The 15,818-nt window shown below is 37.4% G+C and overlaps 1 protein-coding gene across 1 annotated transcript; it reads left to right on the top strand.

The window, feature by feature from the left end:
• The first annotated feature begins 13,390 nt into the window (after positions 1–13,390).
• LOC149393278 (uncharacterized) lies at positions 13,391–15,503 on the top strand. The gene is made up of 4 exons (XM_089617964.1): positions 13,391–13,741; positions 14,099–14,262; positions 14,581–15,444; positions 15,500–15,503. Exons 1-4 carry the CDS (start codon positions 13,391–13,393, stop codon positions 15,501–15,503), a joined length of 1,383 nt encoding a protein of 460 aa, XP_089474090.1.
• The last annotated feature ends 315 nt before the right edge of the window (positions 15,504–15,818 follow it).

Raw genomic sequence — 15,818 nt, 5'->3', positions numbered from 1 at the left:
GACAATGAAGAATGAATGAAGATTTCAACTTTTATTAATAATGCAGCAGTTACAAGCAAGAGTCTTCGTGAGACTTTATTACATCAAATGTACATAAATAAAGACTAATACTCTTCTTGTAGGCACCATTGACAACAAACTCCCACTTGACTCAAAGAAGATGTGAGTATTCTTTCATGCGTAATCCATCCCGATGCTGATCGAAGACCTTGTTCTCTAGGGCTTGGTGAATGGATCTGCCAGGTTGTCCACCGTTTAGATCTTCTTCACTGCCACGTCTCCACGCTGCACGATCTCTCGAATTAAATGACATTCCCTCTCAATATGTTTAGAGCGCTTATGGCTTCGAGGTTCCTTTGAGTTAGAGACAGCCCCACTATTATCACAATAAAGGGTCATGAGCTCGTCGACGTTTGGAACGACTTCCAAATACTTAAGGAATTTTCTAAGCCATACAGCCTCTTTGGATGCTTCACAAGTAGCCACATATTCTACTTCCATTGTGGAGTTAACAATGCAAGATTGCTTGATACTCCTCCAAACCACAAATCCACCATTAAGGATGAACACAGATCCTGAAGTGGATTTCCTGGAATCCTTATCCGCTTGAAAATCGGAGTCGGTATATCCCGTCATAGTCAGGTCAGTACCTGAATATGTAAGCATCAAGTTCCTAGTTCTCCGAAGATACTTAAGAACATGCTTAACAGCAATCCAGTGCTCGAGTCCAGGGTTGGATTGAAAACGGCTAACTACATCAATTGCAAAGCAGATATCTGGCTTAGTGCAAAGCATAGCATACATGAGACTTCCTACGGCTGAGGCATAAGGAATTTTTCTCATGTCCTCAATCTCTTGTGCAGTCTTGGGAGACTGGTCCTTAGAGAGTAAGACTCCATGCCTAAAGGGTGTTTGGCCCTTCTTGGATTCTTGCATCGAGAAGCGATCCATCACTTTATCAATATAAGATGCATGAGAGACCGGCAAAGTCCGGTTCTTCCGATCTCGAGAGATTTGGATCCCCAGAATGAACGCGGCTTCTCCTAGATCCTTCATGTCGAATTTCTTTGCTAGTCAGATCTTAACCTCAGATAACTTACCCATATTATTACCTATGAGTAATATATCATCGACATACAGTACCAGAAACACAACTTTGCCTTCGTGTGTTAACTGTAAACACATGGCACATCTATTGACTGCGCAAAGCCGAAGCTCTTTACAGTCTCATCGAATCTAATATTACATGACCTAGATGCTTGATTTAATTCATAAATGGACTTAAGCAACTCACAAACCTTGGTCACTTGACCATGAAACCGTCTGGTTGAGCCATATAAATGCGCTCGTCAAAATTGCCATTTAGGAAGGTAGTCTTAACATCCATTTGCCAGATTTCATAGTCGAGAGCTGCAGCTATGGATAGAAGTATGCTGATGGATTTAAGCATTGCGACGGGCGAGAATGTATCCTCATAGTCAATACCTTCCTTTTGGGTATAATCCTTAGCCACTAGTCGTGCTTTGAACGTCTCGACGTTCCCATCCGGACCCCTTTTCTTATTGTATATCCACTTACACCCTACGGGTTTAATACCTTCGGGACGGTCTACAACTTTCCAGACTTTGTTGACATACATCGAGTGCATGTCAACTTTCATGGCGTCAAGCCAAAGGTTTGATTCAGAACCAGTCATTGCATGGCTGTAGGAAACAGGGTCATCCATGTCAGAGACGGCTACAAGAGTATCTCCGTAAGACATGTACCAGTCAGGTTTTTGAGAAACCATCCCACTATGTCGAAGTACTACTTGACAAGATTCTGATGATTTTGGTTGTGTTTCAGTTGGGGCAAGAACAGTTCTTACAGATGAGGTAGAAGCTTCCTCACCCAACTTTTCTTTAAGCACAATTTTGCTTCTAGGTTTTACATCTTTCATAAAGTCCTCCTCAAGGAAACAAGCATTTTTGTTAACAAAATTATTGTCGTCCTCGGGACTATATAATGTGAAACCTTTAGTTTCCTTCAGATATCCATCAAACAGACACAATTCTGACCTACTAGCCAACTTGCTAGTCTTTTACCTTAGCACATGTGCAGGGCAACCTCAAATTCGAATGTGGCCTAGATTTACTTTACGGCCAGTCCATCGTTCATAAGGAGTACCAAGAACTGTCTTAAATGGAACTTGCTTCATAATGTAAGCTGTTGTTTCGAGGGCATATCCCCAAAAGGAAAGAGGGAGTGATGAGCAAGTCATCATTGATCTAACCATCTCCATCAGAGTTCGGTTCCTTCTCTCTGACACTCTGTTTTGTTGAGGTGTGCTGAGAAGCGATACCTTCTTCTTTAAGAAAGTCATCGAACTCTCCAGACATATATTCACCACCTCGATTGGATCAAAGGGTTTTGATCTAATTTCCAGTCTACTTTTCCACTAAAGCTAGGAAAACCTTAAATACGTTAAAGGTCTCGGATTTGTGTTTGAGCAAATAGACAAAACCGTATCTTGAATAATCATTGGTGAAGGTAACGAAGTATTTGTATCCTCCCCGTGCCTGTGTACTGAGCGGACCACATACATCAGAATGTACTAGTTCCAGCAACTCAGTGGCTCTTCGACCCTTAGCTGAGAAAGGTCGCTTGGCCATTTTTCCTTCTATACAAGATTCATAAGTAGGTAGTGAACCTATTGCAGAGGCTTGAGTGGACCTTCCCTCACAAGTCTCTTAACCTGTCTAGACTGATGTGACCAAGTCTTAAGTTCCATAGATATGTTAATTTTATTAGATCGGAGGAATCAGAAAGTTTGATCCTCTTTGGCTCCCTAACTAGATCATTATCTATTTCAGTGTCTAAAAAGATAAGGTTGCGTGGGATAAATATAAAAGAGAGCATTCTTCATACATGCATCAGTGACAAAAGAATTTGAAAGAGAAATACGAATTTCATTCTTTATAAACTTTAAACAATAATCTTGCTCAAAAAGTCGAGCAACAGATGTTGATTTTTTCCCAAAGAAAGGAACAAAATAAACATTATTTAAATTTAAAGTTCTGTCTTCAAAAGACAGCATCATAGATCCCACGGCCTTTGCCGATACCGAGCTCCCATCACCCCATCTAAAGGAGAAGTCACCTACCTTTAAACTTTTGCTTTTCCTGAAACCAGTCAAGGAACAACAAATATGGTTAGTAGCAGTGGAGTCAAGAATCCACGTTGATACATTATCAGCTACTAAGCATGTTTCGATAATAAGTACAATACATTTTTCCTTAGTTTTGAGGTAGGCAAGACAGTTCCTACGCTAGTGTCCAGGGTCATTGCAGTGGTGGCACTTGTCGTTAGACTTGTCCACATTAGAAACCCAAGGCTTATTCTTCTTTTGAACCTTAGGTTGGTTCTTCTTCTCAGCCTTGCGAGGTCTCTTCTTAGATCCAGAGGTGGAGGCAGTAGCATGTACCTCTCCTTGAGTCCTCTTTTTCTTAGTGAGGCCCTCAGCAGTGTGAAGCTCGTTTATAAACTCGGTAACATTGTACTCTAGCTTATTAATGGAGTAGTTCAGCTTGAAAGTATCGAAAGATTCGGGGAGAGTTTCCAAGATCATATCTATTTTGGTCTCCCCATCAATTTCGGATCCTAGGATTTCCATTTCATTTAGGTAACTAATGATCAGCATTATATGGTCCCTAACAGGAGTCCCAGCCTTCATGCGACAGTTCATAAACTGCCTAGCTGCTTGCTGTCTGGCCTGACCTCCTTGCCCTCCTAATATCTCACGGATATTGTAGAGCATATCAGCGGCTGTCTCAATGTCACGATGTTGCTGTTGCAGCATATTGTTCATAGATGCTAAGATATAGCACCTCGCAATCTCATCATAGCGGAGCTAGGCCGCCAAGGCGTCTTTGTCCTCTTAAGTCGAATCATTATTCGTCTGAGGAGGACACGAGGTGATGAGTACCCATTTGTACTTGTTAACGGTAAGGATGATGTAGAGGTTATGTTTCCAATCAACGTAGTTTTTGGTTTCGAGTTTGTTTGAGGAAAGGATGGTTGAGAGAGAGTTGAGAGACATCTTGCTGAATTAAGTTGAAACAAGTTTATGATTAGTCTTTTGGTTTAGGATTCAAGTTTGTTTAAGTTTTTAGGATGAACAAGATAGGAAAAATCCAAAGGTGTTATGAATGAAATGACACTCTACTCCTTCGAGGGAAGGCCGCAAAGAGTCTCCTTTCATAAGTAAATGAATCATCGTTAATGCATAGCCAAGATGTCAGTACATCGAGCTTGACTAGCCACCTTGTAAAAACGTTTGATCACTCACATCCTTTCGCAGGGCCTCGAGGGAAGATTACTAGGGATTGAGTCTAAGTGTGTAACCAAACACTTAGTCCAAAAGATCGACTTTGAAAAACAATCCACCGAGGGGAGGCCTTGTCTCATTGCCTCACTCTTAGACGTAGCTCTTTGAACAATGATCAGAGAAAAGCGTCGTTGAGTACTCTCATTTAAGAGAGGGCCACGAGGGTGACTCTTAGTCTTGCGACAATTGCACTTTTCATTAGTGTTGGGGATCGTGGGTTGCAAACAACAAGTATAACCATCCCACTTAGTTTTTAGAGTTGGCACATCGTCTCTTATAAGTTCGAAAACACATTTCCTAGTTATAGAGTGATAGAGTGGAATTCTAGAAATTGAACCTTAGATCGTCATATTTCTAAGAAGAGCAGTGTTAGTGCATAAAAATATAAGGTACATACTCGGACATTTTCCTATGTTTTCTACTCGGAAAAGTGTATGAGGGAAATGTGAACTTCTAACTCATTCGAACACTTGAAGTTTGAGATTACACATCTTCTTGCAGTTTTTCGACTAGTCTATAAGGAGACCTCCCACTTAAATTTTCAAGAGCAAATAGATTTTGAACATAAGTGATATAGATATAGTTTATGAAAACATTTCGAAAACTTATTTGATTTGGATGACAAAATATTTTCAAGTTTGAAAGTGAAAACAGTTTTTCAAAATTCAAACTAGTTTTTGTAAAAGTTCAATGTCAAGTAAATATTCAAAAATCTAAATTTTTCAATCTTACACATTATGTTTATGACATTTAGAAAAACATTTTTGCTCAAGGAAATTTTTCCATTTGAGTTGTAGAACTCTTGGAATGGGAGTCGAGATTCGGAATTCAAAAATTGGCCATGTTTGGTATTCATCTCAAAAACAGTTTTTTAGTTTTTTAGTGGAAAAAATTAAAAACAAAAAGTGAAAGTTATGTTTGGTTTAAGTTTTTGGAAAAAAATTTCAAAAAATTTTGAAGTTGTTTTGTAAAAGAGTAAAGAAAACTAAAAACAAATAAAAGGTGTTTTTGGAAAAAAAATTTCTTCTCTTCTCTCCTCCTTCTCCTCATCTTCTCTTTTCATTTTTTCAAAAACAAAAATGAAAACTGTACCAAACACTTTTTTCAGTTTTTTCAATTTCTCAAAAATAAAAATGAAAACTGTACCAAACAGCTTTTTTAAAACAACTGCAAAATAATTTTTCAGTATAACTACAAAAATTAGAAAATAGAAAACAAAAACTTTTTGAGTTAGCTACCAAACACAACCTAAATTTTCTAGAAATCCTGGAATCACGGGCAGCGTAAAAATGCCGTAAACAGTGACTCCGATATCCAATTGAGCTAAAAAATTCTGTCACGACCCGCGAGCCTTAGCTCGCCCACGAGCCGTGGCAGAGATCTTCGTAACTTACTTATCATAAATAAAATTCATAAAAACTTTGGTGGAAGCGCTTCCGGAAAATATTTTCTAGAAAAAAGTTTTAATTAGTATCTTGTAGGAAAAACGAAAAATTCGCCCATATTTTTGAGACGTTTATGTAAATAAGTAGACTCACAGACCTTTAATTTGGTTCAAAAACCATTCAAATCCAAGTTTCGAGCAGAAAGATACGTCCCTTTTACAGTAGGTATTTTTTAAGCTCAAGGAAAACTGGACAGAATTTCGGTCGGGACTTAAGTGCAAAAGATTTAAATGTAACGGAACGTTTTATTGAGTTGTTAAGTCTTTGAGATGTGTCTTATTAACATATTAATAGTATAGCACAAGAAATAATAAAAACAAAAATAAAACGAGCGAGTAAATAAGCAAAGCAAGCAAGACAATATTACTTGTCACAAAATTACCCGAAATTTCTCAAACTTATCAAAAAAGAATTTTGATCATGAAAAAATTAAAAACTTTTAGAACTTATTCTAATGTGTTTTAATATCATCCCAAGGTTCTAGAAAATCAACATGCTTTTTTAATTTAAAGACACGAGCAATAAATTAAAAAAAAATCTAAAATAACAATTCTAGCAAAACCATAATTCGAGTAAATTCAAGAAAACGATTTTCAAACTCATATTTTAAATTATATGCACATGCTTATACTTTGACCATAGCTCCGAAATCAATTGTTGGAATAGATCTAGGCTTAAGAAAAGTTTTATCGCTTCTAGCAAGCGGCGGAATATAAGAAATTTCTTTAAAACACGTCAAACGATTTTACAACCTAGACAAAGTGCATGAACATATAATTTAAATTTTAAAACTGCATTTAGTTTTTACTCGGTACCAACCTTGAATGGAGCTTGAACGTTGAGAAGCCTTAGGAAGGTTGAAACGTTCGTCTCCCCACGCAGCTCGCCTCTCCCACTAGTCTTCTTGAACTTGTGAGCAACCACGGAAGTTTCTACCACTAGAGTCTTAAGAGAATGGTTGGATTTAGTGTGTGGGCACTTTTAAACACGATGACTCAAGAAATGGTCTTTAAGCCAAAGACCTAAAACAAATTCTAGGTCTAATGACGACGTAGGTGCCAAAATAAAGAACAAGAAGGGAGTCTAGAGAGAGAGGGGGGGCAGCCAACTTAGAGAGAGAAGCTCTCAATCTCAAAATTGTTTGTGTGAATTGTGAATGAGGTGGGGTATTACAGGAGGAGGTTTACCTTCAAAAGGTAGTTTCCTCTTTTCTATAGAATATCACATATTCATGAGCAAATCTTCATTTCCTCTTTTCCTCATGTCACACATCCAAACTAGCTTCTAGAAGCATGTTTGTTTCCACTTTTGACTGCCTCTCTCCTTGTCTTGGCCGTCCGTGTTGATTTCCTTCTAGAGGAAATTTGTTTCCTCTTTTTCTTTAGGCAAGTATCTTCATACATCAATGCACAAAATAATTCTCATTCTCCTCTTTGTTTGGACAGTTTGGGCTTCTAGAAGGAGCTTCTAGATGTTTCTTCATTTGTTCATGACAACATAAGAAAAGCCCATTAAGAATTTTCAAGTAAAATTCCATGAAATGAAATTCAATCCTCAAGGCCCATTATTTCATTATGGCCGAATGACTTGAATTCCTTGTCATCATATGACAATGTCAAAAAACGTATTTATTGACATTCATGCCATCCTATGTCCAAAAGGACAAAATTACCCTTTAGACAATTTTCGTAAAACTTGTCTAGTTCTTGTTTTGGCTTAGCTTCTAGTTTAACTAATCCTACTCTAATGACTTGTGGTAGTGACCTCATGGATCTAAATGAACAAAGCTTGAGCTAGTAGACTTGGACTCAAAAGTTCACAAACTTTTTCCAAGTTCTAGCTTAATGTTAACTGACTCTACTAAAGAGTTGACACTGAAATCTCTGGTTCATATGAAAATATTTTCTACTCAAGAATTATAGTTAATTTTAATGAGTGGATCTATTGAATATTATCTGTGTTTACCCTTCATGAATATCATCACCTAGATGGGATTTACAAAATTACCATTTTACCCTTCTAGTTGTTATTTTCTCAAGTATCTAAGAGCGATTACACGTTTACTAACATTTATGAAGCTTGATCGTTGAGAAGCTTGTGGAGGTTGAATCGCTCGTCTCCCCACGCAGCTCGCCTTTCTTCGTTCTTCGAGAATTCAAGTAACCACGAAAGTTTCTATTACATAAACCACTCGAGGTAAGAAAGAATTAGTGTGTGGGCACTTTTAAACACAATGACTCAAGAACAAGTCTTAGAGTCAAAGAGCTATTAAAACGCTAGGTCAAATATGGACCTAGGTGCTAAAACAAAAACGAAAAAACTTAGAGAGAGCGAGAGGGGCGGCCACAAGCTACAAAGAGAAGTTCTCAATCTCTAAAATTGTGGGATGAGAAACATTGAGAATGAGGGCTTTATTTATAGAAGAAGGATTACCTCCAAAAGGTAATTTCATCTTCTCTATTGAATATCACATATTCATGAGCAAATCCCTTGTTTCCCTCTTTCTATTTGGACGTGCAAGCTTATGCTTATAGAAGAAAGTTTGTTTCCTCTTTTGCTTGCTCTCTCTTGGCCGCCCAAACAAATTCCTCCTAGAGGAAGTTTGTTTCCTCTTTTTCTTTTGGCAAGTATCTTCATACATTAATGCACAAAATAATCTCTCTTTCTCTCTTATTTGGACGTGTAAGGGCTTCTAGATGTTTCTTCATTTGTTCATGACAACATAAGAAAAACCCATGAAGAATTTTCAAGTAAAATTTCATGAAATGAAATTAATCTTCAAGGCCCAAATTCTTTAAGTTGGCCATGTGGATCACTTCATTGTCATCTTATGACATTGTCAAAAAACGTATTTATTAGCATTCATTTCATCACATGTCCAAAAAGACAAAAATACCCTTTAGACAATTTTCGTAAAACTTGTCTAGTTCTTGTTTTGATTTAGCTTCTAGTTTAACTAATCCTACTCGAAATAACTTGTGACAGTGACCTCATGGATCCAAATGAACAAAGCTTGAGCTAACATACTTGGACTCAAAAAGTTCACAAACCTTTTCCAAGTTTAGCTTAATGTCAATTGACTCCACTAAAGAGTTGACACTGAGAATCTCCCGGTTCAAATGAATTTATTTTCTACTCAAGAATTCAACTTAATTGTGATGAGTGGATCCACTGAATATTATCTATGCTTACCCTTCATGAATATCATTAGCTAGTCGGGATTTACAAAATTACCATTTTACCCTTCTAGCTTTTATTTCCTCAACTCATTTGTCGCTTGTGAATAAGTTAGAAACAATGTATTGACGAGGAGCTAACAAGTCACATTGATTCATCCAAAAGAGTCACCACTCAATTTGGACACTGGCCAGTTCATTTATTCACATTCCAAGGAACAAAGCATGAGGTGATATACATTGCATTTCAGCAATCTTGTACATGAATTCCATATCTATGAGATCTTCACAAAGTTACTCATGACATCTTCATAACTTAGTACTTCACCAATAGGTCCTGTCCAGAATCACATAGTGAGTCTGAACTCTGACTTTCTCAAATGAGAATACTTAAGCTATGAAATGACATGTCTCATTTAAGGGTTAAGGTAAGCACGATGCAATTCATACGTAGTGACTTCGAGACATAAGAGGTTAAATGGTTTGTTCTCATTCAGTCTCTAGAAGTGCACTGGTCAACTCAGTTTCTTCAAAAGATACCTACGAAGAACTATAGAGTCTCCAATCAATGTCCCATAACCAGACATCATAGATTCTCCTAACAATCATACTGAGATCAATAGCCCTTTGATCCATAGATTGTGAATATACTGGTTTAAGCGAACCATGAAGAGTTTGTTCATGCAAATCTATATTTGACTCTTCATTTGTTGTTAGGTTGGTTTAAGGACTAAAGACTATAATTTATCATAAAGCTTCAAACACACAATGAAGAATGAATGAACGTTTTAACTTTTATTAATAATTCAGCAGTTACAAGCAAGAGTCTTCGTGAGACTTTATTACATCAAATGTACATAGATAAAGATTATTACTCTTCATGTAGGCACCATTGACAACAATCGTCTTTTCTGCCGAGTAGGGATACTCACATTTTCTTCCAAGAATAGGTATTCACCCTTTCTTCCAAGGGTGATACTCGCCTTTTCTGCCAAGGAGGGGTACTTGCCTTTTCCGCTAAGGAAGGGTACTCGCTTTTATTTCCAAGGAGGGGTACTTGCCTTTTCTTCCAAGGAGGAGTACCCGCCTTTTTTACCGAGGAGGAGTACACCCCTTTACTGCCAAGGAGGGGTACTCCCCTTTTTGTTCCAAGATGGGGTACTCGTCTTTGCCTCCGAAAAAGGAGACTCGCCTTTACCACCAAGGAGGTACTCCTTTTTGCCTCCACGAAGAGAAGGATCGTGAGTAGATGACGAATGTGACCATATTCTCGTCACCCCAGTGTAAATACTTAAGATAAACACATGTCAAGTGCTAGTTTTTTCTCTCTCTAACTAGATTATACCAAATGCTCTACTCAATCATTTCTTTCATAAAAAACACATTTGAGACTAAAATCAAGAAAAGAGAAATCAAAGTCACTACACTCATTAAATATCATACAAACAAAAAATAACAATCTACTTTCATTCTCTCTGGAGTGGGGGGAATAAAAATTCACTCTCACTCACAAACAAAGGCTATCAAGTCAAATTATATTCCTTCTACAAACATGTCCAAGAGTTTGAGAAATCGATCATAATTTTCTTCACTTGATAAGAGGAATATCTCACTATTAATCCCACAGATTCAAAAGTACGTGACCAAGTTTGTCACGTCACGTGGCCAAGTTTGTCAATGCCACGTGTCTATAAGTGTTAATCTAAAAAAGTTTTTCTTGGCAATAAATCTCACAACGTGACTTATGTGTTGTGACCCATATCCATCCCATATATATTACTATGTAAATTATGTAAGCGAATACTATATATAATTTGTATAGACACAAGTTAATGTTTATATTTATGTAATGACACGTACATGGTTTACATCATAACATATATTTCCCGATTTCATATAGGATATCCAAATCACACGTGCTATTATAACCGAAAAAAACAATTCGTTTAGTTTAAGTAACGTGCATACGTACGTCTCTCTAAGAATATACATATTGAATTTGAAAAGCTAGGGACCTATATACATATATAGTTGCAAGGAAAAAAATGAGTTTGGATTTAATCACTAATTAACTTGTATTAGCCCTTATATTTTTGAAAGCTAACGAAATTAGTGAATGTTTTGTGATAGCTGGCTCTAAATGTAAAAAGGACGAGACAAAAGCACTTGAGAGATCAATAAGTTGATGATGACAGTGAGTGAGCTTTGGTCTCAAAATTGTGCATGTATGGGCCGACATGTTATCAACATGATTATATCAAGATGTTCGCACTTTTCTATGATAAGCACAAAGTTTCCTAATTATTATACTTGTTTATTTTATAAAAGGTGATGTAGTGAAATAGTCAATTTAAAGTTGTGAATTTGTAAAATAACCAACGTTTTTCTTAATTGAGTGAAATAGCCATAATGTGCAACAAATTAGTTTAAAAAAAATTGAACCCAAGATTAATTTTTTTTAAGTGATAAATTTTTTATAATAATCGGCAACAAATTTACTCTTGGCTATCAAAAAAATTTTAAAAACGTAAATTTGGTTGAAAAGTTGAAACAGGACTATTTTGCTAATCAATAAGTTTCAAATATCTATTTTGTACAATTTTTTCATGTAAAATGAAAGCATATATTTTTTAAAAAGAACATAGAGAAAGCACATACACACGTAATTCATAAATTTTTCTCACTAATAATAGCACATAGGGTTCGAGTTCGACACAGTGCTCAATGATGATTATCATTTGCTTTGCCCTAGAAATACAATAAATATAATAATAATAATACGATTCCAATATTCTTAAGCGGTCATCCACTTATTAAATAACCCTCGTGCATGCATTGGAATAATAATTGTAGATTATTCAACTATTAATTTCTGATCGAAGTGCTACTACAAGACTCTTATAAAAAAAAAAGTGCTACTGCAAGACAATGTCCAATAATCACGCTAGTTGGAGTGTTCATATTTTAAAAAGGAAGTCAATTAATGGCAGTCACGCGTGGATTGTCGGCTATGTCTATAATTGAAAAGTAAGTTATATATTTGTTAATTGATATATGTAGCCATATAAGAACTAAAAACTTTTAAGCTGATCATTTCATGCCTGATACTGATAGAACTTGCTGTTCCTCAGTTTATTCTCCCTTTCGTTTTCCAAAAATAAGAAAAAGCATCAAAATTTACACCAAAAAAAGTAAAAGTTTGATGAAAAAACTTGCTTGCCACGCATCATGTGATTGATATAACTAGCGAGAAAACCATGTGCACAAGCCAATGGTAGTTCAATATAATCCAACAATATAGAGTTCCCTTTATCATTTCTTTACAATGATATATCCCAATTAAACTTGAAATTCGGTACACTCCCAATAAGCCGCATTTGATGTGTTTTAAACTTTTAAGAGAAATTGCTCAAACTACAACCATTTCAATACTTTTTTCCAAAAATCCACCAAACTATAACTTTGGCCAAAAATACAACTTCCTCAAAAGTGAAAAACCAAATTTACCCTCAACTTTATTTTTTCTTTCAATTTCACACCAACCTCATTTAATATCATTCCAAAATAAAATTTCTATTTTTTATCTCTTTTTTATTCATAATTATTTATATCTCTCTCTCTCTCTCTCCCTAACCGTGTAAACCCTTTACCATTTACTCTCTCTCTCTCTCATTCGAACTCACCCAGAATCGCCTCTCTCTCTCTCCCTGAATCGCCTCTCTCTCTCTCTCTCATTCGAACTCACCCAGACCTCGCGACTCTCTCTCCCTGAATCGCCTCTCTCTCTCCCTGATTCGCGACCAGCCTCACTCACCCAAAATCGCGACCGAACCCGAATCCTTCACGACCAGTCTCACTCTCTCTCTCTCTCATTCAACTTTGAGCTCACCCTCCGACACGCTCAAGGAAACACGACCAAAGCTCATAGATCCGGACTCAAGGTTAGTTTTGTTTTGTTTTTTGTTTTATCAAACTTTTCTTTGGTTTTTGGGTATGTTTATTCTGGGTATGTTTGAGATTGAAAAAAAAGACTCTTTTTGTTCTGGGCAATTTTTATTGTTTTCTCTTGTTTTTAGGCGAAGTTAATGAGTTGTTGACATCAGATGTCAACAGTTGACGCAACTGTTGACATCTGATGTCAACAACTCATGAACTTCGCTGATAGTAATGTCATCGAAGTTCATCAGTTGTTGACATTAGATGTCAACTGTTGACGTCAACTGTTGACGTAAATTGTTGACATTAGCGAGATTTAGAGATCAACTGTTGACATCTGAAGTCAACAGTTACTAACTTACCTTTGTTTATTGTATGCAGTGATGACGGAAATTTATTTATTATTCAAGCATAGTGGTACTTGGGTTGAACCTGGTCGGTATCATGAGAAAGGATCTTTCGGAATTATGGTGCCGTCTGAAGTGAGCTTCGCTAGTTTGATGCAAATAATTTACGCGTATTTGCGCAAATCACCATCTACCCATACAATTGGCGTTTCATATTCGATGGCTGGTGCAATGATACCTGTTGAGATAACCAACGACGACTCACTGAAAGGTTATTTATACTTGAGAAGAAGGAGGGAAGATGACACGGAGAAATTACAATTGATATTGGACATAAAAGAAAAACCATCGGGGCTCGATTCTCCAAGAGTTGGATCCACTCGCAACAGCTGTGATAGTGGTTGTGACGGAAATCCCCTTATGCCATCAATACCCGAGGAGGGGTGTGATTCGGTCCCAACTCATGAATCGGCAATTCGTTCTACGTTAGGATTGGATGACATTAGGTTGTCAGACAATGAGACACAACAACAACGACGAGGCTTCCCACCACGAAACCCAACTCCTCCTCCACCACGACGAAACTCCCCTCCTCAACCACCACAAAACTCCCATCCTCAACCACCACGAAACTCTATGTCTCCACCACCACGAAACTCCCCCCATCCACCACCACGAAACTCCCCCCTTCCACCGCGAAGAACAAGTCATCCACCGTCCCCTCCACATAGTGTGCCAAGTTCGTCTACTACGAGAGAGGACACCCTTATTTTGGATGGTGATTCCCCTGTATTTATTGAGCGTTATGCATTGTACTCGAATAAAAAGACTTTAAAGAAACACTTGATGTTGTTCGCCATAAGCAACAACTTCTCGTATATGACAAAGAGCTCGGACAAAAACACCTTGCACGTTGTTTGTCCGGGAGAGCATTGTAAATGGGCTGTTCGAGCTGTGAGAAAGGAAAACACACCCATATTTCAAATTAGAAGGTAAACTCTTTGTTGAATTACGAATTTGAATTAGAGTTATCAACTGTTGACATCAATTGTTGACGTCAATTGTTGACATCTGTGAGATATTTCCTCTCAGTCAACAGAAGGAAAATAAGTCACAGATGTCAACAATTGACGTCAACTGTTGACATCAATTGTTGACGTCGGTGAATTATTTTCCTTCTTTTGACTGAGAGCGAATATCTCACAGACGTCAACAATTGATGTCAACAATTAATGTCAACAGGTGATAACTCTAAAATCAACAGTTGACATTTTGGTTTTGAAACTAATTGTGTAATTTTCATATTTTAGATTTGACAATGAGCACGCTTGTCCCCTAAACTTAAGGCAAGGACGTCACCCTCAAGCAACAGCTTCGTTAATAGGAGAGATGGTTAAGCATAAGTGTATTGATCCAACCGTTGGAATGAGCAAACCAAAAGAGATAAGGAATTACATGCAAATGGATTACGGAGTGTCTATGTCTTACAAAAAGGCTTGGCGGTCCAGAGAAGAGGCTCTAAAGTCCCTCTACGGCAATTCGACAGACTCGTACAAGTTCTTGCCTAAGCTAAGGTACATGATCGAGACTAAGAATCCGGGTTCTTTTTTTGACCTTGTCACTGGTGATGGCGGTGTATTTGTAAGTTTTTTCATGTCACTCGGGCCATGGAGAACGAGGTGGAAGTACGTAAGGCCTGTTATTATTGTCGATGGTACGCATTTGAAGAATTATTACAAAGGGACGTTATATACGGCATGTGGGATGGACGGAAACAAGCAGATTTTTCCACTAGCCTACAGTATTGGTCCTTCAGAATCTAACGAGGCTTGGATTTCCTTCTTTGAAAAATTAAAGGACGCAATTGGGGAACGGGAGCAACAAGTATTTGTATCCGATAGACATGCTGGTATAATCAATGGCCTCAAGACGGTATTTCCAAATTGTGATCATGGTTTTTGCATGTTCCATCTACACGGTAATTTGAAGACTACTTTCAAGGGGATCACGAAGGAGGTGAAGTGGAAATTTTACGGTGCCGCAAAAGCATACACTCAGCGGGAATTTGAAAGTTTTATGGTCATGTTGGACGCTGAAAATCCTGAAATACGTCGCTACTTAGCCAATGATGTCGGGTACCAAAGATGGGCAAGGTGTATGTTCAGGGGAAAGAGGTATCGTATCATGACGAACAACAATGCGGAGTCATTAAATGCATTAAATGTAAAGGTGAGACAATTTCCAGTTTCAAAATTGATGGATTGGCTGAGAGAGCGAAGTATGAGATGGTTTTATGAGCGTCGGGAAGCTGCGGCAAATACACAAACCATTTTGACAAAAGAATACCAAGCCAGAGCAGAAAAATACACTTCATATGCTGTTCGAATGTTGGTAAGTGTTTGAGAATTAACTAACGATGTCAACAGTTGACGTAATTTGTTGACGTTGATGTCAACAGTTGACGTAATTTGTTGACGTTGATGTCAACAGTTGACGTCAATTGTTGACTTTGATGTCAACAGTTGACGTCAATTGTTGACTTTGATGT

This window comes from Urtica dioica, chromosome 6, assembly GCF_054948205.1.
Source record: "Urtica dioica subsp. dioica isolate 48M chromosome 6, U.dioica_male_clone48M_v1_H2, whole genome shotgun sequence".
In the NCBI taxonomy this organism is placed as follows: domain Eukaryota; kingdom Viridiplantae; phylum Streptophyta; class Magnoliopsida; order Rosales; family Urticaceae; genus Urtica; species Urtica dioica.
The sequence above is the reverse complement of the archived record's forward strand: the minus strand, read 5'-3'. Positions and strand labels throughout refer to the sequence as shown.